The 27992-nt window shown below is 43.0% G+C and overlaps 2 protein-coding genes across 9 annotated transcripts in view; one reads left to right on the forward strand and one right to left on the reverse strand.

The window, feature by feature from the left end:
• Positions 1-829, reverse strand: part of arhgap10 (Rho GTPase activating protein 10) — an 80371-nt gene extending 79542 nt beyond the window's left edge. For all 3 annotated transcript variants that reach the window (XM_015963780.3, XM_015963781.3, XM_070550074.1), the window contains exon 1: positions 313-829. In XM_015963780.3, the coding sequence (XP_015819266.1) occupies positions 313-466 (154 nt within the window). In that variant the 5' untranslated portion in view covers positions 467-829. The remainder of the gene's footprint in view (positions 1-312) is intronic.
• prmt9 (protein arginine methyltransferase 9) lies at positions 14-27955 on the forward strand. 6 transcript variants are annotated; one of them, XM_054743650.2, is made up of 14 exons: positions 134-159; positions 3156-3356; positions 3602-3755; positions 6832-6980; positions 7056-7292; positions 7401-7568; positions 7662-7764; positions 11700-11809; positions 11894-12086; positions 14225-14408; positions 15238-15907; positions 16660-16813; positions 27182-27304; positions 27390-27955. In XM_054743650.2, exons 2-14 carry the CDS (start codon positions 3289-3291, stop codon positions 27627-27629), a joined length of 2553 nt encoding a protein of 850 aa, XP_054599625.1. In that variant the 5' UTR covers positions 134-159; positions 3156-3288; the 3' UTR covers positions 27630-27955. The 6 variants fall into 6 exon arrangements, with proteins under 6 accessions (XP_015819264.1, XP_054599625.1, XP_015819263.1 ...); XM_054743649.2 differs by lacking the exon at positions 134-159 and adding an exon at positions 2622-2670; XM_015963778.3 differs by lacking the exon at positions 3602-3755 and having other exon boundaries at positions 14-159.
• The last annotated feature ends 37 nt before the right edge of the window (positions 27956-27992 follow it).

Raw genomic sequence — 27992 nt, forward strand, 5'->3', positions numbered from 1 at the left:
AGCGCTGTAATAATAATAATAATATAATCATTTTAACCCAAAAGGTGCATGATGTGATCATAAAACCTGCATAACTAGGAGTGTGTTAACTTCAATGATAGCCTCGTATTACTCGACAAATATTGACAAACTAAGAAGACAACGCCTTCATCTGCTCAGGTAAAAATGACAGGTTAACCTTACAACACGGGTTTCTCTGATTGTACTCGCTTCTCTTTACTATAAGCAGAAATCTGCCCACTCGGGACAGCATAGCTGAAGTTAAAAGAACAAACACTTATCTTGGATCATGTAACATGCTCGCAAACTTACGCTTTGTCGCGTTGATGAGGTTCTTCCCATCTTTGTACAGTTCTTTGATAAACCTGTTGGTTTTTTCCAGCTCCGCTTCGTGCGCCTTGATTTTCTCCCTGAAGCAGGGGTTGTCCAGATAGCACTCACTAAACTCCAGCGGGTGTAGCCCCATTTCTGACAGGTTGATAGCTTCGTGTTCAACAGCGGGAAACTAGCCAAACTCTACTTAGTTAGCTTATTAAAAAAAAAAAAAGGTCTGTTAGTGTTGAACTGATGCTCTCGTCGCCGGAGATTGCAGCTCAAGCTGGAGAAACATAGCTACGTGTAGCAGCAGCTAGCAGGACTTAGCATGGTAACTTCTGGCATGGGTGTTGCTCTAATGCTAAAAAAAAAGAGGCTAACTGGTAATGTTAAAAGGTGGCAGCGATACTTTATCGAGTGAAAGGCTCGTCGGGTAAGGGGAGTAGTCAAAAAGTCACCGATGCGGTGTCCTGGTCTTTCATTGTCCATCAATGGCACTCCACCTACTGAAGTGACAGATTGAGAAACTCTGCTGACAACTGTGTGCGTGTAGCAAAACTTACTGCCAAAGAGTAGTCACGGGAGCCAAGAGGATTCACTCCACCGTCACTTTGACAAAGGGCCGCGTGCAGTTTAGCCATGCTTGACCTTTACTTTATGATGAAGCTATAACATGAAGTTATTCTGAAGAAAAATCCAAAATTTTTACTTAAGATTTACTAGATCTCTCAGAGATAATAAAACTGAGCAAAAACTGTCAAAACACAGACATGTTTGTGTAATGTCCTTTTTCTAAACACATATTTTCTCGACAAGAGACGCGTGTCAGAACATCTGATGTTTATAAGTATGCTTCAAATACCCTCTACTAGCCAAAATCTTAGATGCTTAAGTTGATAAATATATTTAATACCTATTTTGGTGCCCACAGTAAACTAATAACCAGATGCTTAAACAAGAGTGTGTGAGGCAGGGCTGTTTACATGAGGGGGACCTAAGGCTTCACGGTAAAATATTTTTAAAAAGCACAGATTTCTGCAGTTCTGCAAAGTTTTATTATGTTTTACTTCAATCAGCCACTTTTGTTTGCGTAAAAAGAAAATATGTATACCTTTCAAACAGGAAAAATACTAATGTTAAATACAGCTGTTTCATTTTTGGGAGTTAATTATAGAGCAGTCTCAGTGATGAGTTGAAATTGTGTGGATCTCAATTGCACTTCAAACATTTCTAAAACATAAAATAATTAATAAATATATAGTAACTAGGGCTAGGCGATATGGCCTAAAATTAATATCATGATATATTGAGAATTTCACCTCGATAGCAGTAAATGGACGATAACTGCGGCTATGCGCAGAAACAAAAGTTGTACACTAGATGGGGCTGTGACATGTATCACGTTGAGTCAAATTTTAAAGGGGCATGAACGTTGCCAACCTACACACATCTTTTCATTTTTTTATTATCATATTTATTGACATGAGAAAAATTATCACGATAAGATTCTGAAATTTCAGTAATGATAACTGTTCAATTTATTGCCCAGCCCTAATAGTAACATAATGAATATGGAACCAAACATAAATCATTTTGTTATTTTGTTGTAGCTGTTTTGTATCTAACTTATTACGATGAATCTATTCTGTTTTGTGTATGATAGGTAATTACTAAGCCTCGGCTTCAGCCTATTCCTTTTCCTTTCGATTATAGAGATTGAGATTATTAAAATATCTGTTCCTACCATTGGTTTATAAATATTCCTACTAAGGTTCCTATATATATTACGTTGTGTCGTTTCGGTGAACTGTCTTGAACTACTGGGCTCTTTGATTTTGCATCAAGTGATTCAAATTTATTGTAGCAAATCCGAGACAGTAGTATTTACTGCAGGCCAATGGTTAGATGAATACAAACAGGTGTTCTATTTTAAAACGTGTATGTACTGAATCGATCCCGTTTACATTTTAATCGGTTTTAAGTCGTCTGCAAATGACCGGAACCATTAATTTGAGAAACAGTTGCTTCCGTGTTGCTTTGAGCGCGGACTCAACGGACTATGCATTTGGATATTTGGATGTACGATTCAAGACAAAAAGGGGGAGTTATCTCTTTATTCAGCTATTGGTGAACGTTTGAATATTATAAATGTGGTGAAAGTATCGCAGTGACCATCAGAACAAGTAATGTCCTGTGGGTTTATATCGGTTTGCTGTTTTAGGAGGATAATTAAACACCGTCGCGAAAATGATAATGTTGACATGATGCCCGCACGTTCACGACTTTCTACATGAATCCACTTGGTTTGGCCGCAGGGATCTTGTTTTATTTCTGTTATTTTGTCTCCAGCCCACAGTAAGTGTGCATATAATTCTCTCTCTCTCGTTTATATTTATGTTTCAAATCCCCTCAACTAGCCAAAGGTTTAGATGCTCAAGTCGACAATATATGTGTGTTGCCCAGTTTTTGCCCTCACGCATTATCAGTAAACTAATAGCAATCTTACACCGACCGCCGATGCTTAAATAACGAAGTCTGTGAGGCAAGGCTGTACACACACACACACACACACACACACACACACATACACACACACACATATATATAAACTAATTTTCCTTTATTAAAATGTGATATTTAATGTAGTTTCATAGTTCAAATGTATCTTATGTAAAAACATATCATAACCAGCCAATTCATTTTTCCCTGTAGAGATAATTACATTTCCTTGAACATATTGCACCAAACATAAGATAAAGTTCTTATAATAATTGAAGAAGTAATATTGTTATAATTATCATCATCATTTCATAAACACTCATTATTTTTTTTCTCTTGAGATGCCCAACACCAGTGCAAGGCCCAAGCATGGCAGAAGGACCCGGAGGCGACGCAGAACGGAGGACCTTGCCAGGGACCAGCTAGTCTCCAGTTCCCTAGAGAGTGCCCAGCAATGTTTGTACAGCCAGGATTATGGAACAGCTTTTGCGCACTACCTCCTCATTCTCAACCTGGCTCCTGTGTTTAAGGACTTTGCAAGGGTAATGGCTTAGTACTTTAGTGCACCAGTCATCCTTAACTAATTTATAAATGTGCAATGACAGGTAAGTAAACCGTGACCTAACTTCTGAAAGAAAAGAAAATATATCGCTTTTCTTTTGTGATTGGGTTTAAGATTTTTAATGTTAGATTTTTTGAAGCACCTTGCATGTTTTCTTAAAGGTGTTGAATACTGAAAAACACTTTTTCCATTACCATTCCTGATCACAATCGGGCCCCGGTGAAGAAAAATATACATGGAAACAGCGTTCCCTCGCCCGGACGCGGGTCACCAGGGCTTCCCTTCTAGAGCCAGACCTGGAGGTGGGGCAAGTTGGCGAGCACCTGGTAGCTCGGCTTTCATCCATGGAGCCCAGCCAGGCACAGCCTGGAGAAGAAATGTGAGTCCTCCTGCCTATTGGGCTCACCACTTGTGGGAGGGGTCGGGTGCATTGTATGACGGGTGGTAGCCAAGGGTGGGGACCTTGGTGTTCTGATCCTTGGCTACAGACACTGACTCTTGGCTTGTGGAATGTCACCTCTCTGGTGGGGAAGGATCCTGAGTTGGTGTGTGAGGTTGAGAGGTTCTGCCTAGATCTAGTCAGACTCACCTCGATGCAGGGCTCTGGCTCCGGAACCAGTTTCCTTGAGAGGGGTTGAATACTGTACCACTCTGGAGTTGCTCCCACTGAGAGGCGCCGAGCAGAGGTGGGCATAATAGTTGCCCCCATCTTGGTGCCCGTATGTTGGGGTTTACTCCGTTGAACGAGAGGGTAGTCTCCCTACGCCTACGTGTGGGGGGAGAGGTCCTGACTGTGGTTTGTGCTTGTGCACCAAACTACAGTTCAGACTACCCACCCTTTTTGTAGACCTTGGAGGGGGTGCTGAAGAGCTCTCCTTCCAGTGAGTCCCTCATTCTGCTGGGGGACTTTAACGCACATGTGGGCAACGACAGTGAGACCTGGAGAGGTGTGGTTGGGAGGAATGGCCCATCTGATCAGAATTTGAGCAATGTTTTGTTATTGGACTTCTGTGCTAGTTGTGGATTTTCCACAATGAACTCCATGTTCATATGTGCTCTTGGCACCAGGATACCTTAGGCCGCTGTTTGATGTGTGACTGTCTTGGACACTCGGGTAAGAGAGGGGCGGAGCCGCCAACTGACCACTACCTGGTGGTGAGTTAGCTCTGATGGTGGGGAAAGATGCCGGTCAGACCTGGCAGGCACATGCGTATTGTAAGGGTCTGCTGGGAATGCCTGGCAGAGTCTCCTGTCAGAAGGAGTTTCAATTCCCACCTCCGACAGAACTTCCAAAACGTTCCGCGGGAGGAGGGCGGACATTGAGTCAAAATGGACCTTGTTCTGTGCCTCCATTTTTGAGGCAGCCGACCAGAGCTGTGGCCACAGGGTCGTCGGTGCCTGTTGTGGCGGCAACTCCCAAACCCGCTGGTGGACACCAGTGGCTAGGGATGCTGTCAAGCCGAAGAAAAGGTCCTATCAGGTATTTTTGGCCTGTGGGGCTCCAGAGGCAGCTGACGGGTACTGGCAGTCAAAGCGGAATGCAGCTCAGGTAGTCGTGGAGGTACAAACCCGGGCGTGGGAGGAATTCGGTGAGACCACTGAGCAAGATTTCTGCACTGCTTTGAGGAGACTCTGGTCCACCATCCGTCTAGCCTAGTGAACTAGACCAAATTCTTGCTTTGCAAAGTCTGGTCTAGGAACGCTCCACTGGAACCTCTGCAGCCCCTAACAGCATTCTGGCTGGCCAATCACAGCTCTCTAGAGGGGTTTCAAACACATAAAAAGCTGTGATTGGTTCTTAATGGTGGGCCAATCATAGTATTCTATCTGCTTAGTGAACAAATCACAGAGCTTTATACACTTTGTGGGCCAATCAGGGCACTCTCTATGCCTGGTGGGTGGGATGATGCAACAGGGTGAAGCAAGATGGCGACAGCTCGTTAGAAACGGCTTTTACATCAATTTTTGACTATCAGAACTTGGGCTTCATCAGAATCAGGAGCAGATAGATGTATTTAAGCGCTTTTTTTTTTTTTTTTTTAATAAAAAATAGTGTGTTTTCTCCTTCTTCAACTGCGGACCAGCTCATTTACCGATGGCTGTTGCGGTGAGTATGTCACATTCATTGTCCAGCAGCATGCGGAGATCATTTGAAAGACAACGGTAGAACCCGCCCCACAACCGAGAGCCATCAATGGAGCGCTGCCGGACTAAATAATACATGTATTTAGTCTGGCTTGCCAGGCTACCATCCGGCCCCTCTGGAAGGGAAAGCAGTGCGCTATGAACACTGTTTATAGCAGGGACGGTGTGCTGCTGACCTCTACTCGGGACATTGTGGATCGGTGGGCGGAATACATCAAAGATCTCCTCAATCCCACCGACAGATTTTCCAGTGAGAAAGCGAAGTCTGGAAACTTTGGGTTGGACTCTCCAATCTCTGAGGTCACTGAGGTTGTCAAAAAGTTCCTCAGTGGCAAGGCTCCAGGGGTGGATGAAATCCACCTGGAGTTCCTTAAGGCTCTGGATGTTGTAGGGCTGTGTTGCTGACGCGATTCTGCAATATTGCGTTGACCAATTCTGTTCATAACTTACGCAGCCAAGGTGTTGAGGGAATCCGTTTTGGTGGCCTGAGGATCGTTTCTCTGCATTTATAAGATGATGTGGTCCTGTTGGCTTCATCAGAACGTGATCTTCAGCTTTTGCTGGAGCGGTTCGCAGATGAGTGTGAAGCAGCTAGGATGAGAATCAGCTCCTCTAAATCTGAGACCATGGTCTTAAGTCAGAAAAGGGTAGAATGCCTTCTCTGGGTCAGGGATGAGGTCCTGCCACAAGTGGAGGAGTTTAAGTATCTCTGGGTCTTTTTCACAAGTGAGGGAAAACTGGAGCGCGAGAGCGATAGGCGGATCGGTGCTGCATTTACGTTGATGTGGGCATTGTAACGATCTGTTGTGGCGAAGAGAGAGCTGAGTCAGAAGGCGAAGCTCTCGATTTACCGGTCGATCTATGTTTCTACCTTCATCAATGGTCACAAGCTTCTGGTAGTGACCGAAAGAACGAGATCGCGGATACACGTGACTGAAGTGAGCTTCCTCCGCAGGGTGGGGCTCTCCCTTAGATATAAGGTGAGAAGCTCCGTCATCCGGGAGGGGCTCGGGGTAGACCAGCTGCTCCTCCACATCGAGAGGAGCCGGTTGAGGAGGCTTGGGCATCTGATTAGGATGCCTCCTGGACACCTGCAGCAGTCCACACAACATTTATTTTTTCCATAAAACTTAGCAGGCATCTGAAGTAATTCATTTGCAATCATCTGATTTAGAACTTTTTTACTCAAAGATTTAGAAAAAATTGCTTCTCAGTTTTCTTTTATTCTTTTGCACACACTACAAACTAAGCAAGTTGCAGCGAAAAATCTTCCTTGTTATCGGCGATCTTCAGTAACCTCGTCCTTTCAGGAGTCGTTCAGGTTCACTCTCTTCAAGTGGGCTGAAGAGCTGGACTCTGTGGGACGCATTCAGGAACTCTTCGACTGCTACGAGCAGGCACTCGGAATTTTCCCAGCTGACGAAGTCATCATTAACAGCATGGGCGAACAGCTGTTCAGGTACTCTCATGCAAAACAAAGGAGACCTATTTATTTTGCTCTTTTATCAACTCTTTGTTTTGTTCAATCGTCTAGAATGGGATTCAGAGATGAAGCAGCGGGTCATTTTCACAAAGCCTTAAAGTTGAGACCAGACTACCCGGAAGCCAGAGAAAACTTTTACCGTGTGGCCAACTGGCTGGTGGAGCGTTGGCATTTCCTCATGCTCAACGACCACGGCAGGAACCAGAAGTACCAGCAAGCCATTCAGAAGGCTGTTCAGGGCGGCTGCAGCACTGTACTTGATATAGGTACTGGCACTGGAATCCTTGGGTGAGATTTTTTCCATCAGAACATGGATGGTCATCTGGGAGCTGCTTCTGTTTTTCTTAGTGGAGGATTCAAACAGATGTTGTGATGTTCTATTTCTGTCCCGTCCAGCATGTGTGCCAAGAAGGCTGGGGCTGCTGAGGTGTTTGCCTGTGAGCTGTCCAAAACCATGTTTGAGTTAGCTTGTGAGGTGGTGGCTGCTAATGGGATGGAAGGTAGCATCAAGATTCTCCATAAGAAATCTCTTGAGTTGGAAGTGCCAACAGATATCCCACACAGGTAGGACATTTCTGGAATTGTATATTTATCATCACAATGTTTTGTTTAATTGTTTTTGCTTTAAAAAAAATAACAATTTTTTTTCCTGCATAGGGTGTCCCTGGTGGTGACGGAGACCGTGGACGCTGGACTGTTTGGTGAGGGCATCATAGAGAGTCTCATTCACGCCTGGCACAACCTTCTGCTGCCTCCAAAGGTTCATTTATCATGATATTTATGGATAAAACGCTGAACAAGCACCTGTGTTGTTACTTCTTTAGCTGTGTCACAAACCTTCCCTTCTTTGGAACAAATATAACCTCCTGATGCCAGAAACAAGCAACACACCTCTCCAAAGGATCATCACAACCTGGGGCCTCATTTATCAAGCTTGCTTACACACAAAACAGGGTTGGAAAACTGCGTAAGCAACTTTCCACGCAAACTCTGGGATTTATGAAAGAGAACTTAGCGGAAAAATGTGCTCAACTTTTGTTGACTAAGGACCTGGCTTACGCACGTTGTGGACATGGAGAGCACCTGCAGTGCTGCTGCTGAGAAGGAGAAAATTATGAAAACCTGCTGCATTATTACTTGTACTGCTTCGTTTTCACACAGAACAACCCCCCCCTCCCCCCACATGCACACACTTGCACGCGCACACACACACAGCCTGAAGCGCAGAATACGGAATGCAGAATATCAGCAGGGAGACAGATTGAGACAGAATGTCATGTGTTTGTGACAGCGTGTGTCCTGTCACTGTGACCTGATTGATCGTGCACCCTGGCTACTTGTACAAGGGAGATCTCTGTTTGGCTGACTGGTTAGTGCGCGTGACTTTCACCTGGGAGACTGGGGATCGAATCCCGATTGGACCATTTTCTCTGAAGAATTCACAACATTGACGGCTTCAGCAACGCTGTGCCACTCCGTGGATTTTCTCTTATTTGTTTTGCAAAAACACTTCCTTTCATTTCTCCACCTCACCCACAGGTACCTCAATTTCTGCTTGTGAAATAGCGCTTCCTTGATCTGCGGTGTAATCGAAATGCTGCAACAAGCCGGCTTATGTATAGGTCCTTCTCAAAAAATTAGTATGAGATCCACAAGGCACTGTGCATTGACTATTTATGGCAGTAAGTGGGCGTGGTGAGGGCGTGATGTGACTAAAAAGCAGCTGAGAAACATTCTCGTTAGTCTCTGATTTATGAAGCGGAGATTGCGTGCAGCTGTGCAAACTCCATGTTTGATAGATCACAAACCTGCTTGGCGTAAGTACATTTTTTTGCTGAGCTTAAGTACGGTTTTAGTAAGTATTCTACGCAATGTTTGATAAATGAGACCCCCGGTCATTCCATCTTCCAACTGCTGCCATTAGGCAAGAGATGCAGAGCAATGAAACGGAACAAACTGCCTTAGAAACTGGTTTCATCCTGAATTCCCAATAACTAAACCAGTGGAATATTTTCATAATCAGACCTTTTCTATTTACTAGTACACACTTGATTCCTATCTTTTTTAATCATAACAAGTTGACTGCACGTTCTGTTTTTTGGTCTTTGCGAAAAGTGACCTTGACTTTAAAGCTGCTTCGCCAAATCTACTGAACAAGCAAGCTTTTAAACACAAACGCATTCATGGAATTCTCACTCCTTCTGTCCGCTATTGTCCCTAGGCCACACCCCCTGATACGGAAACACGCATCTCCACAGCGAACGAGAGAGCGCTACGCCTCAGCCGTCGTTTTCTAGGTCCAAAGATCTTTTGTTGTTTGTGACTTCAAATGAGGTTTTTCTTTTTGGGACCCTGGTAGTTTGTCCTAAAGAAGTGGTAGCAGCCGGCTGTTTCTCCTTCTCTGATATTATTAGAAAACTCCTCGCACTAGTGGTGTTCTGTTGCTAAATACATGAGTGACTGGAGGACCCAGGGTAGTGTGGAGGTGCAGCAGTTTGGTGAGACCGACCAGTCGTTGGTATTAGACTGAACTGTTTTATTGGCAGAGGTTTTTAGACGAATACAAGATAACCACTTTATTATATTTTTTTATCTCCACAATATATTTATACCTATTAGAGGTCGACCGATATTGGTATTTTCTATTGTTGATATCGATGGCGATATGTAGGAGACACGGTCAGTCAATGGACGATATCCAGATGTTTTGCATCTTATTGTAATGGAATGAAGAGAGAATTATAATTTAATTAATGACCAGAGATATTAATGATCCATATCTAGTAGGGACCCCATCTCTGGACACTGGGCTTTTTCTTAAATCAGAAGAGGGGTTCTTTTTATTAAAGGGAAATTTAATAAACACTTTGCATGAACTGAGAGACAAGAGAAGAGAGAGAGACCTCAGAACGTTTAAGCAAAATGTATTATCTAAATTATTTTAAACAGTTTAACAGGACTAACTCTCTAGTGATGAATGCGAATGGATTGGAATGTGAGGTGGAGTGTGTGTTGGTGCGATGTCAGATCAGAACCTCCGTCTGGAGAAGCGAGTCTGAGTGGGAGATGATGTTTTGCTCCTAACTGATCCACGTTTGAACCGTGGTCAGAAAACACATGAGTAATGTAGAACGGCACAGATAGCGTCTCGTCAGTGGACTTCCGTCTTAGATCAGGCTGCCAGGTCCACGGACCCTCCTCTGGTCCTGGAGCCGAATGAAACAGCGTCCTCAGCATGACAAGCCAGTCTATGGATAGTCTCCAGGTAAAAAGTGGCAGGTGTTTCACAGCGTCAGAGGGTCAGCGAGTTCAGCTTTTATTCTGAAGGAACCGTTGTTTTGTTGTTAACAACGACAGGATTTCCCAGCTTGACAGTTCTCAGCTTAAAAGTAAAAAGTACAGATGGCCGGTCCGTACTTCACTTAGCAATGATGAACTTCAGAGGATCTTGAGAGCTGGCTGAATACTGAACTCAAAATGGCGTTGTTCTGACTTATTAATCTTGATGTTTATTATTTTGGACGAATCACAGCTGACTGATTAAATAAACACCACAGAGACTCTGCCACGCGTCAGACATGAAGGTTCTGATTGGATTTGCGACCGGAATGTGTCATGATTATTTATCTTGTGTATCAGGTGACTAGTGGCTACAATACGTGATTCCTTATTAAACATTAATCATAACATTGTGATTTCACAGATCGGTCACATGGTTATTATTGCCTAACAGTTGTTTTGGTTAGCTTTATTAAAATAGAGTTCTTTGATTAATTAAAAGAAAAGAGTTCATTCTTCGTTCTTCTGTCTTCACTGCTGGAATGTAAACATTAGAAGTGAATGCATGACCTTGAGGCTGTTCCCTGCACACTGACACTGTGTCAAACAGAACAGCTGTTAGAGGGGAGAAATGGCTCCTTCATCACGTTACATTATTTTCATGCTAAAATGTCACTAGAAAGATCGATTGATGCACAAAGTTTCTAAAGCTGAATTAGTTTTTGAAATCTAAATTTATTTAACTGTTACATCTTGACTTAGTGCACTGCTTCGTGGTAAAGTCAGACACCCTAAATAAAGAGTGTTTATCATGCAAATGCTATTATTGAATGGAAAAATATATTTCAATTAAATTCTGCAATAGCACTGGGCTGCCTGTGTATGTGCCTGACTTTAAATCAGCTTTACTCAGGACAAATATTGGACGATACCGATGTATTAAAAAAATGGTAAATATCGACCCAACATATCGGCCGATCAATCGTTCGACCCCTAACGTCTACACTATGTTAGAACGTTGTTAAGAGACATGAAAAAATGTTTTACACTAGCTTGTTTTGCAGATTTGCTATTGCAGCTTTAGAGAATAGTTTGGATTTGATCAAAATCTGATGTCGTCCACAGAATTATCTCCATGTAAAGCTTGCAATTAGAAATGTCGCAAAAAGGACGTAAAGGTCCATGGAAGCAAGTTTAAAACAGCAATCTTGGACTCAGTCACTGATTATTCTTTCAAGTCTACATGAGTTATTTTTTTATTTACACACAAGTTCCTAGGGAGATGTTCTGAACGGAGAACCTGCACTCAGGTGCCTCGTGCTTTTGGTGTTGAATCCTTTGAGATGGCCCATTTGCATCCATCGACAGAGCACTAAATGTTTTTTAGTGAATTTTAAAGAATCCATGTCTCTATAGAGCGATGAGAATGAATTCAAAGAAGAGTCTACCACAGGGAGAGTCATCCCCGCTGGAGCCACAGTCTTTTGCATGGCTGTTGAGTGCCTTGAAATCCGCCGACATCACAGGTATATTTCTTATCCACAGCAGTGAATCCATCCTCTGGTGATTGTTCCACCGCAGAAGATCTGATCATTTCTTTGTTCCTGAAGGCTCTGTGTGACGGAGGTGGGTGGTCTGTCCATGGAGGCGGCCGGGGGACTCCGCAGTCCGGTGAGCTGCAGCTCTGAGCCGGATGACTCCACGGAGCCGTACACCACAGAGAGACTCAGCAGGCTGCCAGGAGGCTACACACCGCTCACCCAGCCATTCACAGCTCTAAATATAGATTTCAACAATGTTCACGTGAGTGAAGACGTCAACAAATTCTTCTGAAACTTTATCCACTATATTAATAAGCTTCTAAACTAAAACATGCTGGATACCGGCCCTCGGGGTTGGGAGTAGGACGTTAGAGATATTTTTTTTACTGAGCTACAAACCTGCAGGTTTTTTTATAGATTAGTTCCTGATACACACCTCATCATTTAAATGTACTCATATTGTTTAAACATTTGCAGTAGTCTCTAGTAGGAATGAACACCTTGTGAGTTGTACTCTGGGGGGAAAAGAAGCACCAGCGCACCTGTTTCAGGAACTAGAAGTGAGCCAGATCAGAGCTGAGCATCAGTTGTCAGGAGTCTTACTTCCTGATATTTGGACATCTCGCCTCTGATTGGATAACAGCAGTGCAACTCTGTCACTGACTCTGTTTGCTTTGCAATGTTGATGTTTTATCTCCACCAATAACACAAGCCTGGAGAAGTTCTGCTGTGTGGTGGAGTTGCTAACGCTAACCGTTAGCTTATACTAGGGCGAGACATCCTCTGCTGTTTCCTGGATGCCAAACCAACAAAAGCCTTCCCTGCCGAGAGTCAAGAATGTTAAGCGACAGCGACAGTATGACGTAGATCTGTCAGACTTTTCTAATTCTAGAGTTTCACCGTCTACTTTCTATCAGAAGCTAATGCAGGAGATAGGTGTAGGAGACTATTTTCGTGATCAGCCTGCGTGAAAAACTCAAAGTGACCGATTATAGTCAGAAATAATCCTTCAAAAGGTTTTTTCAGTAAAGTTGACCTTTAAATAGAGTATTAATCCGTCACATATTAACCTGTGGAGTTATTTCTGTTCATCTGCATCACTACAGAAAAGTTATCCATAGAGTTGTTGCAATCATTAACATGAATGTTTGTTTATGTGCGGACCAAGGACATTTACTTGTGCAAACCACTCATAGCACCTCTAAAGATAAAAATCACGAGACGCTTCTCGAAAACAAAAACAAAAAATTCAAGTATAAAAAGATTTTTAAAATTATTAAAAATATGTTTAAAAGGACAAAAAAGTTAAGGAAAGGGAGAGAGAAAATGAATAGGAAAGAGGGAAATCAGTGGATCTCGGGAAAGGTGGAATAAGAGCAGAACAAGGAGAGGGTGGTGAAGGTCACGCTAAAACCAGCTTGAACAAGTGAGTCTTCAGCTGCCTTTTAAAGGAGACCACTGAGTCCACTGCTCTCAGGCTCAGGGGGAGAGAGTTCCAGAGTCTGGGGGCCACAGCAGCAAATGATCTGTCACCTTTGGTCTTTAGCCTGGTGCTGCACAACCAGTAGGTTTTGGTCACTGGACCTCAGGGACCTGCTGGGGGTGTAGGGACTAAGAAGATCACCAATGTAAGATGGTGCTTGTCCATGTCAGGTCCTATAGACCAGAACCAGGACCTTGAAATGAACCCTGAAGTTGACTGGCAGCCAGTGAAGCTGGAGGAGAAGCGGGGTGATGTGGGTGTGTTTGGAGGACTTGGTCAGAAGCCGAGCACAGGCGTTCTGAACCACCTGTAGACGGTTCAGGGAGGTTCTGCTCAGACACGTGAAAAGAGAGTTACAGTAGTCTAAGCGTGAGAAGATGAAGGTGTGGAGAAAAATCTCAAGTTCAGAGCGGGACGGAATGAGACACAGCTTAGCAATGTTCCTCAGATGGAAGACTAGAAACACGAGAACTGGCATGAGAATCCAGGGTGAGAGGCCAGTACACATACACAGTAAATGGTACTTACAGATATTTACACAAGCTGCTTCAGGTATTACACTTGATGTTACACCACTTTGTGTCTATTTGGGGTTATTGCTTTTATTTATTGCGGCATTTGTTGTGACAACATAGTCTGAAGAATTCTTGTTTTAGATTGATCTGATTTCCAGAAGTCACTTCAAAATCCCTGTGTTGTGTTTTGCGAGCCTCAACTGGGCCTCATCCCTGACTTTGGGAACCCCTACTAACTCTTATATAAGGTACAGAAAATGTCAAGAACAAAGCTGCTGACATCGCTTTATGTGAGATGGGTTTAGTGCAGAAAACGTCATAAACTTGTTTGGTATCTACCACAGAGCTACTATAACTTGTGAAAAAAGTCACACTGTGCACCCTTTAACTCCAAACCCACAGGAACTGGAAGGCCTGAGCTCCAGGGAAGTTCAGGAAATCTGTCTGCCTGTCACTGAGGAGGGACAGCTGGACGCCCTGGCTGTGTGGTTCCAGCTCCACCTGGACGAGGAGAACAGTCTGTCTACTGGACCCCAGGAAGACACCTGCTGGGAACAGGCCATCTATCCCTTCCACAGCACCGTGTGTAAGACGCATTTCCTTTACATGTTTACTCAGACTTGGGAATTGAAAATAAAATGTAACATTAGTGTTGAGTGATGAGTGTTCTGTGCTCTCCCGCGAGGAGCATCCTTAGACCACCGTGAGTCTAACAGAGACATCTGAGGACACGCATTATTGCACCGACCCGGCTCAGTAACGTGTCTCTGCTCTGCTAATTGGTTCCGGCGGCCTCAAAGGAGACTCCACCTTTCTCAGTGATCACCAACATCCGCTGTGAAGCGCGCGGCGTCATAGTCTGCAACACTCTTTAGCTTTCATGAAATTCTTATATGCGATAAATATGCATATTTTACCCAGAAGGCCCCAGACGAGCCCCACGCTGACAGGAACAGAAGTCATTCCTCCAGGAATCCTCTCTTTGTGTGATCTCCTGAATCTCATTCCACTCGTGGATTTGCCCTTTTTCTTCTTTGTGTTTTTCTTGTTTTCTGCTTTATTCCTACTCTTTTACGACTCTGCCTTCATGCCATCTCAGAAGTTGAATCCAGCAAGCAGAACATCATAAAACGTATCATATTTGTCTCGAACATCTTTAGTTTTTATATCTGATTACACAACCAGCTCTGTTCACTCCACAAGCTTCAGCGGCTGGATATTGTTAGAAAGCTTTTACCTGAGATGTTCATCGCTTTTTCTTTATAGCAGTAAATTTGCAGTCTGGTGCAAGATTACGTAGAGTTTCCGAATCGTCTGATTGGATTCCTGTTAACATGTTTAGAATTCTACCTGATGTGTGTCACATTTGTATTATTTAGTTGTTATATAAAGTTTTTTTTCTGCCTCTCCTCTAGGTTTTGTGCTAAAGCCACGAGACGAGTTGATCGTTGAAGTGTCCTGCCGTGACGCCTACCTGAGACTCAGCAGTGTCGCTGTGCTGAGAGACGGGCATAAAATTCATCTGGATGGGGGAGCGGAGCTGAAACGTTCCGGAAATCTCGTTCCGAACCCAGAAGCAGAACTGTGCAGTGCTTTAGCATGCCTCCAGACAAACCACAGTCAGTCCGATGACTTCTGCATCCTGGAGTGTTCGGAGATGGCGCTCCTGAACAATCAGGAGTACCACCAGAGTTTTTGTGGTGCGTTAAATAAGCTCATTTCCCAGTTAAAGGATAAAAACAATGAGCAAGAATGCGCCACATCCATGCCAGTCGGGAGCCCGCTCTATGTGCTGGACGTGTCTGAGGGTTTCTCTCTGATCTCCGTCATCGCGGCTCGGCAGGGTGGCGTGAAAGCCTTCAGCTCGGTGGAAAAGAACAAGCAGCAGGAAGTTCTGAGGAGACTCTCTCGGTCCAACGGGATCTCCGTGCAGCATCTAGAGTTCTGGCTTAACCACAAGGAGGAGGAACAGGGGGTTCTTCAGAGACCGTCCACGGAGAAGCTGTGGAGCGCCATCATCCTGGACTGTGTGGAAACGTGTGGGCTCATCAGACAAAAGCTGATGGAGAAAGCTTCCCTGGCCAGGTAAAGACACCAGCGTTTGTCTTTGGAAAACTGATCTACGCACTCGTTTCTATTTGATGTATCTGCTCCTAAATGTAGAAGATCATTTCCACACGATCTAGTTTTACACCACAAGTGATCCTAGCATGTGTAGTAATACAGTGATCCCTCGCTACTTCGCGGTTCGTTTATCGCGGATTTTTTCTTTGGAGCCTTATTCAAGGGAAATTTGCAGATTCGCGTTATTTTTCTATGCGAAATATCAAGAAATTCCTGTTTTTTTTCATCAATTTCATCATAAAATGTACATTAAAGGGTGGTTTGTTAACAGTACTATGTAAAGGGAGGGTTTTAAAAGTCTGAATACTGTACGTACCTGTTAAATAAATACTGTAAATATGGTGTCCCTACTTTGTGGATTTTCACCTATCGCGGCCAGGTCTGGAACGCATCTACCGCGATAAACGAGGGATCACTGTATGGTATTTATTCTACGTTTGGCACAAGATGTTTTGAAATGAGCTAATTCCCTGTAGCGTTTGCCTATCCGACCCATTTAGTCCGTGCTCTTAGGGAAAACCTGCCCGAGTAAAGGATTGTGCTGAACTGTTTCTGAGACGTGTTCCTGCTCATCTGATGGAGAAATGCATTAACTAGAGTAGACACACTCAGCTCTGATCACAGAACATTTTGAGGCAGTGAGAGATCCTTAAGTTGCTTTAGTGCTTTACTTATCGATATATTGAATTGCTTTCCACTGGAATCTTTACCAGGTGTTTGCTGGAGGAAGGTGGGCGCATTTTCCCAGAGAAGGTCGTTGTTTATGGGATGCTGGTGGAGTCGGACACGCTGCTTCTGGAAAGTGCCGTTCAGGGTCGGGAGCCAACTCTGGGGTTCAACATCGCTCCATTCATCAATCAGTTTACTGTGAGTATCCCTGCTGAACCCTACCTTTGTGAGGTTTGACCTTGGCTTGTTAAAGTCTGCATTCCGACTGCAGGAACCTTTTCCAAGAACTAAAGGCTTTTAGAAAAATCCATTTGTTCATTCACAACAAGAACGAGGTTCTGAGTGAAGTAGTGGAAGAGATCTTTACCCTCCAATAACGTTAATGGCTGCATTAGCTTGTAATGTTCACTTTTCTGTCTCAGTCATCTTATATTTAGTCACTGAGCATAAATGTGTCAGCTTTAATTTAGAATAGTTATTTATTGTAGACACAACCATTAAATTCAGTCATTTGTGGGCAAAAGCTGCGAAGAGGTGGGGATGAAACCAGTCTGGAAGTGATTAAAGGGAACTAGTGGCCGTCATGACAACAAAACACAGAATCTCAGCAGTGAATAACTTTTTAAGTCAGAAATTAAAACACAAAGTGATTTTAAATCAAAGCAGCTGAAAAACACTTTTGTTGCACTGCTCTTTGTGTCTTTGTACTAAAATTATATGATGGACTGTGTTCAAGAAAGTGGTTTAAAACATTAGATAAGTGGAGTGATGGTGGCAGAGGAGTTGAATGCCTGCTGGAGGGTTGCAGGTTTGAGCCCCATCTGTAGCAGTTGTGTCTTTGGGCAAGTCACCTAATTGATGGTGGTGGTTGGAGGGAGCGGTGGTGCTAGTGCTCAGCAGCCTTGCCACTGTCAGTGCGCCCCAGGGCAGCTGTGGCTACATTGTAGTCTATCACCACCGGCGTGTGAACATGTGTGTTAATCAGGGGCGGATTTAGAACTGAAGAAGATCCGGGGCTTAACACACACACACGCACGCACGCACACACACACACACACGTGACACGCACTAGTCAACATCATATATATTTGTCTTGTGCCACACAATTTTTAATCTGAAGCTACATATTAAGCATTTTCAGGGCAGAGTATTGTTCCTGTTAGTGTTTAGTGTGAGATGATAGTAAATATTACCTTTCTTTCTCCATCAACTTTACCTGATAAGCTAACTTTAGGCAAACCAGCAGCAGCACAACAAATATTTTCAAACCTGAGTCAACACCAGTCTCATCAAAGCTGGGGTTCTGTCGCGGTACTTTTGGTCTAAAAAACGTCCTTATGTCCATCTTCACTCATGCGTTTCAGGCAGAGTGCAGAAAAAAACAGGCACTGCAGAAGAAGCCGGCTGCTGAAGGGCTTCTTCTTCAGTGGTGGAGGCTCAGGCAGGCTGTATACAAACTACTGCTAGCTGCTCCCTCTCTGTTGGACTTTGGTACTGCATGTTACTTCCACGATTTAGATCCGGGGCTTTTCATAAAACATTCGGGGCTTGAGCCCAAGTAGCCGGGCCTAACGCCGCCCCTGGTGTGAGTGGGTGTGTTATCACACAATCTTCTACAATGTTTGAGTGCAATATTTTACATGAACTTCATGAGTGAAATCAGTAATTATCACTGCCAAAGGATTTTGCAAAATGTATTTAATTGTAAAACTGTGGAGGTGTGCATCCATTAGTAGTAGAAATGTCATTATTTAGCAGAGAACCTCTCACACCAGCGGTGTTCTGTTGCTAAAGACTTAAGTAAGTACAGTTTATTTAAAAAGCACTTATCACAGACATAGAATCACAAAGTGCTTCACTTGGATCAAAACAAAATAAAACAAAGTCATGAAATCATAATGAATTCAAAACAGAAATAGATTAACATCAGAAAAAATCAAGTCATAAAATTATACAATTTCATAAACAGATGAAAGATGATTACAAACATAAGAAAGTGCCTACATGAGAGTGTAATGAGTGGAGGACCAAGGTAAACACGGAAGCGCAATGGTTCAGTGAGGCTGACAAATGAATAGTCCAATCGTTGGTTCTGGACCAAGCAAATTTATTGGTGGAGGTTTTTAGACAAATGCGAGAGAACCGCTTGTTTTTTGTTTAGTTTGAATCTCTACCATACCATCTCAGTGGCCTAGTGGTTGAGTGTCCGTCCTGGGACCGGGAGATCGGGGTTCAAATCCTGGTCCGGTCAAACCAAAGACTTTAGAAATGCAACCCAATGCCTCCTGCTTGACACTCAGCTTTGAGGGGTTGGATTAAACCAGCAAATAGTTCCTAAGCGTGTCCACAGCTGCAGCTCACCGCTCCCCACGGGGATGGGTCAAATGTGGAGATGTAATTTCACCAGTGTGGGATGACTAATGGGACTTTAGCTTATATTTATAGCCATAATATTTTAGAGTGTTGTTCAGAGGGTTGGAAAAATGTTGTAAGCTAGCTTGTTTACATATTTGTCATTTTCTTTAGAATCACAAACAATGTTTGTTGACAACACATTTGGGTTATAAATGACTGTGAAAGTAAGGCAACATTTTCATATTTAATTTGTTGGCTGCCAAGGCTTCATTCTACAAATATGTATTTTTTTAATCATGTCAAATCAAATGTTAAGTGTTGAGTGAAATATTTTATCCACATAAACTGAGGAGTTTTTTGACTGAATTGTTTTATTAATCTGATTTAATAATCATATATTTAAATAAGATTAATCCATTGGGGTGTTGTATTTACTCTTTTTCCAGTGGAGGGCTTTATCTTTTGTGGCCTTTTGTCGTTTGTTGAGCGAGGACATCTCTTGAAACCCTGATGTTCAGAGCTGTGCTTTCTGTTCTCCTTTTTGATGTGTGTTTGCCAGCTGCCAAATCCCTTTGGATTCTTTTTCTTTATTTGGTCTGGAAATCATAGTTTTCCTTCAGCGTCATGTTTGTGCTCGTAAATTTACAGACCTCTCTCTCTCCTCTGCCCTCACGGGACGGTTGTTTGTTTCAGCAGATGCTATCTTTGAAGCCCTCTGTGGTGGGCACGTCGTTGCACAACTGTCACACACGCGACACAGAACACAGCTTGGCCCAAAGAGATTCCTACCCAAATCCATCAGAGCACATTGCACTGAGCTCATCAAACGGCGGGCTCTATGGTCTACACATCTCTGATGGAATGGGGGCTCTTCTGCAGAAGAAAAAGTAAAACCATCTGTGCTACTTTGGTTCTTCTTTAGTCTGTTGTCCTGAAGTCTTGTTTGCTTTGGTCAAATGGGATTTTCTCATGGAAACAATGACCATCAGCAAAGGTATGCTGACGTGTGACAACTTTGACTTAAATTTAAAGGTGCAACAGCAGAATCTCCTGACCTGGGTTTGTGGTATGTTTCGGGTCATTGTTGATCCGTACTGAGAAGTTCAGTCCAAAGCTTTGCAGGACTCTTTGTCCTAATTTGTCTGGTTGCTACTGTTGCTTTTGCTGCCTGATTATTTATACACAAGAGTGATTCAGTGCCCACAACATCACATCACCTCTTTCTTTTACAGATTGGTGTTTTATATTGTCCAAGACTTCTCAACACTTAATCAGTTAGCTCTGTCTGAGGCTAACCTTAATGTTAACTGTCCAAACTAAGTTATTCCAGAGCTGGTGCATTTATTTGGGTAAAATATAAACTTTTCTCTTTAGTCCAAAGGGTTATAACGAGATATAAATATAATTGTTTTCTATTAAAGGAGTGGAACATTTGCAGTGGTCTCCAGTGACTGAAACAAAGCGACTGGACTGGGCAGTCCTACGATTGTCAGTCATGAGTCCAACAGCAGAGGGGAAGAAACTGTATTAGTGGTGAGAGGTTCTGATCGAAATGGGTCAGAGCCTCCTGCCAGATGAGAGCGAGTCAAAAAGACTCTCGTAGGTGACACGGGTCAGTTGTGATACGACCTGCATGCCTCAGTGTCCTGGAGGTGTGCAGGTCCTGTATGGAAGGGAGTTTGCAGCTAATGACCTTCTCAGCAGAGTGTGCAACCTGCTGCAGCCCCTTCTTGTCCCTGGGGTTAGCTCCAGCACACCAAACAGTGATAGAAGAGGTGAGGATGGACTCGATGATTGCGGTGTAGAACTGTCTCATCGGCTGTACTTTTTAATGACGGAGGTGATGGTGGGCTCCCACTTGAGGTACTGGGTGATGGTGATACCCAGGTATCTGTTGGACCTCTTGCTGCAAAACACTCGGTCACGTTCCCTTAGGTCTGCAGGACAGATGCTGTTAAGGGTACCAAAGGTGCTTTGCTAAACAAGGGGAGAGAGGGCATTTGCTACCATGGTGTTCTAAAATAAAAATGTTTTATTTTATTTTACTTTACACTTTATATTTATTTAATCAGGATCGTTGTCAAGTCGACGCCAGAAACAATGAAACACAACTTGAATATCAGATGAACAACAAGGCTTTATTCAACCGGCATTCATACAAGTTATCAATCATGAACGAAACATTTCTCTTACCGTTGCTTATGGGTGGAGAGCTGAACACCCCAGTTAGAAAACGTAATCCATGATAGGTGAAGAACTAAACACATGTAATCCATGAACCTCGTCAGGTAGAATCCTTCAAGCAGCTCTAACCCCCCTGAGCCCTGCTCTGCTCCTTATACATTCCCTGATGTGCGTGCAAATCTGCACACCTCTACCATGATTACCTTGATTACATCCTCATGATCACATTATGTTCGGCTCTACCATGATTACCCTTGATTACATCCTCATGATAAGTGTGACTGACAAACAGTAGTGATCAATAACTTATATAAAGCAATTATACAACAGATGACAAGTTCATTTTTATTACACATGGCAAGCCACCCTATGTGTGTAAATATATAGTCTGGCCATGGACCATTTAATTAGCTCACTCACAGGTGCGAGATCTTTTTGGTTTAGTTTCAGTCTTTGCAGGCAATTGGACAGTGCTAGGATCCATCAGAACATCAAACAACCTGATGTACTCACCGCTACGGATGTCGCTTAACAGGGCAGTCCTCCAAATTAGGGATGGACAATATATCAGCATCAATATCGGTATCGGCCGATGTTATAGTCATTTTTTAGCATATCTGTATCAGTCCGATAAATAGAACCGGGCTGATATTAACAACCGATATTTTTTCCATCTCGTCTCCATTTGTTTATCTGTTTCAGAGGGTGGGGTGGTGGGGGTGGTGGTGGGGGGGTGATGTGTGCTTGTTTAGTCATGTGAACAGTGAATGTAATCATCTCAGAAGCATAAATATGTGTGTTGTGTGTACTTAATAACATAAATTCAGCTTTATTAATATTCATTCTATACAAAATCTGCTGATTTTAGAAGCATTAATGTCAGTATATTGGTATCGGCAAATATCGGAAATTGGCCATACCAGTGATCTTAATATCGGTATCGGCCCAAAAATGTCATATCGGTGCATCATTACTCCATACATCATCAAAGAAGTAAATACATCAATTTTCTAAATAAATAACTTTAGTACCTTAATTAACTCTTGTCTGAAAGAAAAGCCCAAGTCAAAATTGCTCAAAGTTGATGTGAAAATTGCTTCAAAGAAGTACTTGCTCCTGAGCTGACGCCATGTTTGTAGTTTTTCTCTATCGCAGTTCTAGTGTTAAGCCTGTTTAACAAACAGAGCACTGTGATTGGCCAGGCACAAAACTGTTCAGGCCAATGGTAGACTTGTTGAGACTACAACCAATCGTGGCTAGACCGACCTGCAGAGTAAATCTTTTGCTACTGCTGCGGGCGGTTTGTCTAGATTTCTATGCCAGGCTTTTGCAATTTTAGAGAGTAAATCGTGGAATGATTTGCCCCTACAGGTGAGACAGGCTCCCCATTTTAAAATCTTGTTTAAAGACTCACTTTTAGTCTCTTGCTTTGAATGCAGTGAATGTGAAGATTGGATGGATGTTGTCGATCCTCCTTTGCTTTTGACATTATTGTTTAATGTGTTTTAAGGTGTCTTTATTTCAGTGATGTATATTTTTACAACTTGCTGTTGTAATGTTAAGGTGCTATATAAATAAATGTGGTATTTTATGACATTGTGTGGTATTTTATGACATTTTATGACAATGTATGGCATGGTACAACGACATTTAATTTCCCTCGAGAGTTATTAAAGTGTTTTTGGATTTACAAATATCACATTTCTTTTTAGTAAAGCTTTTAATTCTTCATAATTTTTTTTGTAAGTGCTTTGAGATTTTAAATGTAAAGCGCAGTACAAATGAAATGCATTATTATTATTATTATTATTATTAGGCCCGAGCAGCGAAAGCGCTGCGAAGGCCTCTTGTTTTTGCTCTGATTATTATTATTTTTTGTTATTCCGTGCCCCCTTTGAACGGCTTTTTGGGGACCTTAACATACCCCAAAACTCACAATATTTTGCAAACTTCTCAGGCCTGGTGAAAAATTTGATATTTTAAAGGTCCCAAAAAAATCGCAAAGAAAATGGCTGAACAGCGCCCCCTACAAAGTGAAAAAAAACCCTCTCCATAAAGCTTAGTTTATCGTACAGTTATGAAATTTGGTACATTTGTAGAACTCAACAGTCCGCACAGAAAAGTCTCTTGCAAGCATGGTCAATATCAAACAGGAAGTTGGCCATTTTGGGTTGAAATGGCGATTTTTAGCCGTTTTTGCCGTTTTTAGGGTCCGTTTCTGATTGGATTGCTCGATCATTTTTCGCACGATCGTCTCAAAACTTGTGTAAAATTGCTCAGAAGGAATGGGCGAACAAAATGAGACAAGGATTCTGAGTTTTCGTATATGTTGAAGGGGTGGGGCCAGGCCTCGAAGTTTGACTACTCGCCAAAAAATTTAAAATTGCTATAACTTAATAACTGAAAGGAATAGAATTACCAAACTTTCTGTGGTCATTCGTCATCCAGCCACAAAGTAAATTGAATGGTCGGATGATGACATCACACAAGCCCCGCCCCCTCAGGACCAAAAAGGTCAAGTTTTACTGTGAAAGGTCCCAAATTGCCCCATTTCACTTAATCACCACAAACTTGTAGCTGGTAACTCAAGACAAGTGGAGGTTGCTTGGCGTCACTTTATGGGAGTTTTCGGCAGAAGGCGGGGCTGTGGCGGCGCGGCGAAGTCAGGCGTACCGCCATGGCCTTACTTTTGCCTTCCATTTCGTCATTTCTAAAGATATCGTCACGAAACTTGTTGTGAGTGATCCTAGTCCGGCCCCTCAAAAGATCTGATGTGAACATCCGGTGGGCGTGGCCTATTTTCTGAAATAGCGCCCCCTAGGACCATTAAAACTGTCAGCCCCAAGCCATGCTTTGACTGAGGAGTACGAAATTTGGTACACTAATGTGGTGTCTCAGGACCTACAAAAAAGTCTCTTGGAGCCAAGTGCAAAGTTGCACAGGAAGTCGGCCATTTTGGTCCAAGTACGCAATTTAGTGGTTTTCGCACACGTTGTTTGGAGAGTGATGCTCCGTCGCCATTTTCACCAATCTGCTTCAAACTTCTGCCATCTGCTCTTAAGACATAGAGGAAAAAATTCAACCGTCGGATTTTTCAAAAGTTGAAAGGTGTGGGCGTGGCTAAGCCTCAAACTTTGACCTGTCGCCGCACCACTCTTTTTTTCACAGCTCCCTACTGGACTCCTTTTACCCAATCAGCAGGAGTCTCTGGCAAATAGCAGTAGACAACTTGAGGTCACTTGGTATCCAGTACTGGAAGGTTTCAAAAAAAGGCAGGGCTTTGGGAGCATGGCGAAAATCGCCATCACGCCATGGAAATACGTTTGCCTCTCATTTCTTCATTTATCGTGATATCGTTACGAAACTTCTGGTGAGTGATCCTAGTCTGACCACAAAGAGACATAGACAGCTGAAATATGTGGGCGTGACCTAATTTCTGAAATAGCGCCCCCTAGGACCATTTAAACTAATAGCCCCAAGCCATGCTTTGACTGAGGATTACGAAATTTGGTACACTAATGTGGTGTCCCAGGACCTACAAAAAAGTCTCTTGGAGCCAATCACAAAATTGCACAGGAAGTCGGCCATTTTGGTCCAAGTACGCGATTTAGTGGTTTTCGCACACGTTGTTTGGAGAGTGATGCTCCGTCGCCCTTTTCACCAATCGCCTTCAAACTTCTGCTATATACTCTTAAGGCATAGGGGAAAAAATTCAACCGTCGGATTTTTCAAAAGTTGAAAGGTGTGGGCGTGGCTAAGCCTCAAACTTTGACCTGTCGCCGCGCCACTCTTTTTTTCACAGCTCCCTACTGGACTCCTTTTACCCAATCGGCAGGAGTCTCTGGCAAATAGCAGTAGACAACTTGAGGTCACTTGGTATCCAGTACTGGAAGGTTTCAAAAAAAGGCGGGGCTTTGGGAGCATGTCGAAAATCGCCATCACGCCATGGAAATACGTTTGCCTCTCATTTCTTCATTTATCGTGATATTGTTACGAAACTTCTGGTGAGTGATCCTAGTCTGACCCCAAAGAGACATAGACACCTGAAATATGTGGGCGTGGCCTAATTTCTGAAATAGCGCCCCCTAGGACCATTTAAACTATTAGCCCCAAGCCATGCTTTCACTGAGGATTACGAAATTTGGTACACTAATGTGGTGTCCCAGGACCTACAAAAAAGTCTCTTGGAGCCAAGCACAAAATTGCACAGGAAGTCGGCCATTTTGTTCCAAGTACGCGATTTAGTGGTTTTCGCACACGTTGTTTGGAGAGTGATGCTCCTTCGCCCTTTTCACCAATCGCCTTCAAACTTCTGCTATATACTCTTAAGGCATAGGGGAAAAAAGTCAACCGTCGGATTTTTCAAAAGTTGAAAGGTGTAGGCGTGGCTAAGCCTCAAACTTTGACCTTTCGCCATTACTTGACTTAATAACTCCCATGTGCATGATCAGATCTTTTTCGAACTTTGTCTGTGTGATCATTGACCATATCTGTAAACAATGACAATGTGGACAGCTGACATCATCCAAGCCCCGCCCCCTGACTAAAGGAAGTTATTATTTTATGCTGAAATGCCCATATTTGTCCCCTCTAATTTAGTCAACATGACACCTAGGTCATGCACTGTCTTCATGATGCTGTAATGGCCATTCAAATCTGATAGCTTTCCAGAAAGGGAGGGGCTTTGATGCCATGGCGAATTCTGGCGTAACGCCGTAACCTTACAATTCAATTTAATGGTGAGCTCAGAGGGGATGCTTAGTCAGGGTGAGGTGCGGACTAGGAGGCCATTTGCTGTTTCCGGTGACGGGATGATTGACGTTTCTGTTCTGCCAGACATGCCCTGGTGCCCCGGGCTGCCGGCCAGGCCGGAGCGGCGCGGAGCTGCGAGGGCCGAACGACGCTGCTTGCAGCTTTAATTATTATTATTATTATTATTATTATTATTATTATTATGACTCAGGTGAAAAATATGCAGCTTTTCTTTTTGAATTTGTTCTTAATTAACAAAACAAGACCTTTTTTAAGTTAAGTTTATATTAAACCATTTTCATATTTAAATGTTACCCTCAAATTAATTTCTCTATTTCAATGTCCTATTTGATTGCAAAGTGCACTTTTTGGAGCTTTTGGCCATGTTATGCCATTTCCTCAGGGAAAACACCCTATGAACATTTTTGCTAAGCTAAAGCATTCAGTTGGATAGGTTGTTCCGGTGTCGGTACAGGATCTGCTCGGGTGCAGGATCGGCTCGGGGTCCTTCGACTGCCGATGACGTCAAAGTAGTTGATTGGCTGAACATGAAGCTTACGGAAGTGACGTTATCACGTTATGATTTTGATTGGTCAGAACAAATTTGCGGTCGTAGTCTTAGCGGTTGTAGTCCTGTAGTCCAAAAATCAACATTTATTGGAGAAAATATGTTTGAATTTCTAAAGGAAATGTAAAATATAAGCAAATGATAAACGGTGACCCTCAAAAGCTCTTGATGTTGATGAAATGGAGCAAAATAAAATATAAGAACTTTATTGAAATACACCAAGCCAAAACGTGTGTGTGAAAGCCGAGTAGATTTGCAGTAATGTGACGTCATCAGCGGGCGTTGGACCCCGAGCAGATCCTGTACAGACACCGGCAGCCCACTCCTCATTCGGGTGGTTTCTTGAGTCCAACACTTAGAAATTGCTGAGTGGGACATGATGGCGTGAATCTGCAGCAAGCATGAATCTGTGGTCTCTGGGTCTGCAGCTGTGTACTATTGTGGAAATCACATGAGGGAGTTGGGGTATATTCCAATCCAAGCATCCTATTTCCTGGTTAAAGGAATGGGTCTTGAAAATAACTTATTTCATAAAAAGTGACATCTCAATAGTGCCAACGGTAATATTTTATTATATATTGCATCCATCGTTGCTCTGGCAGGTGTGAAATAGTGTGATGCAGGCTTTTTAAGGCTATTTCCAGTTTATATTTACTAGATCAACTCATTTTTTGTCAGATAACTAGATTAAAATGTGTCTTCGTCAGGTACCCGTTCATGTCTTTCTGGACTTTTCCACACTGAAGTGCAGACGGCTCAGTGAGACTCTAGAACTCTTTGTTCTGGACCTTATGGATTCTAACGCAAACTACACCAGCAGAGAAGTCAAGGTAAGATGCGAGTAGAACCTCTTGGTGATGCACTCTCTGCCTAGATTTCTGGTTTGACTTTAATTCTGCACAATTTGTCTTACAGGTCCAAGCCACATCTGCAGGGAGATTAACTGCAGTTCCCTTCTGGTATCACATCCATCTGGACCAGGAGATTAGCGTGAGCACGCTCCACCAGAACTCTCACTGGAAACAGGCAGCTGTTGTTCTGCAGCAGCCTCTGGAGGTTCTGGAAGGAGACTGGATCTGCCTCGCTGTGAAGCTTCATGAAAGCTCCATCTCCATCTCAGCTTGTGTAGCAAACTCTCCTCTACAAATGGACTGATCCCTTTTATGATGTCAACTTTTATAGTTACAGATTTTTGGTCTTTTCACGGTCTGTTGGAAGTGTTTTGGATGCTGCACTTTCTCCCCCTCCAGTGTCATTTTTCATGTATCGCTTCACCAGTGGGAGTCTGGTTCATCAATATTTAAGTCTTTAGTTATGGACTTAATTCTGCTTTACTGTAGTCATTAAGAAAATGTTCATGTAAACATATTTTCAAGATGTTTGTCTGAATTAAACTGCTCAGTACCGCTGACATTTAATTATTAAATGCAAGAAAAGTGTTGGATAAGGTTTTATTGATGTAATAAAAAGTCAAATATTTACATCACATTTGATTGAAGCTTAACATAAAAAGGTAAA

The sequence above is a fragment of the Nothobranchius furzeri genome, chromosome 4 (genome assembly GCF_043380555.1).
Source record: "Nothobranchius furzeri strain GRZ-AD chromosome 4, NfurGRZ-RIMD1, whole genome shotgun sequence".
Lineage (NCBI taxonomy): Eukaryota > Metazoa > Chordata > Actinopteri > Cyprinodontiformes > Nothobranchiidae > Nothobranchius > Nothobranchius furzeri.

What these genes read in the sequence shown, in the direction of transcription:
- prmt9 (XM_054743650.2), top strand. Translation starts at nt 3,289, where the DNA reads ATGGAACAGCTTTTGCGCACTACCTCCTCATTCTCAACCTGGCTCCTG. An exon ending in ACTGGCACTGGAATCCTTGG is followed by an intron (nt 7,293 to 7,400) that starts GTGAGATTTTTT and finishes TGTCCCGTCCAG; the next exon opens with CATGTGTGCCAAGAAGGCTG. An exon ending in TCCCTTCCACAGCACCGTGT is followed by an intron (nt 14,409 to 15,237) that starts GTAAGACGCATT and finishes CCTCTCCTCTAG; the next exon opens with GTTTTGTGCTAAAGCCACGA.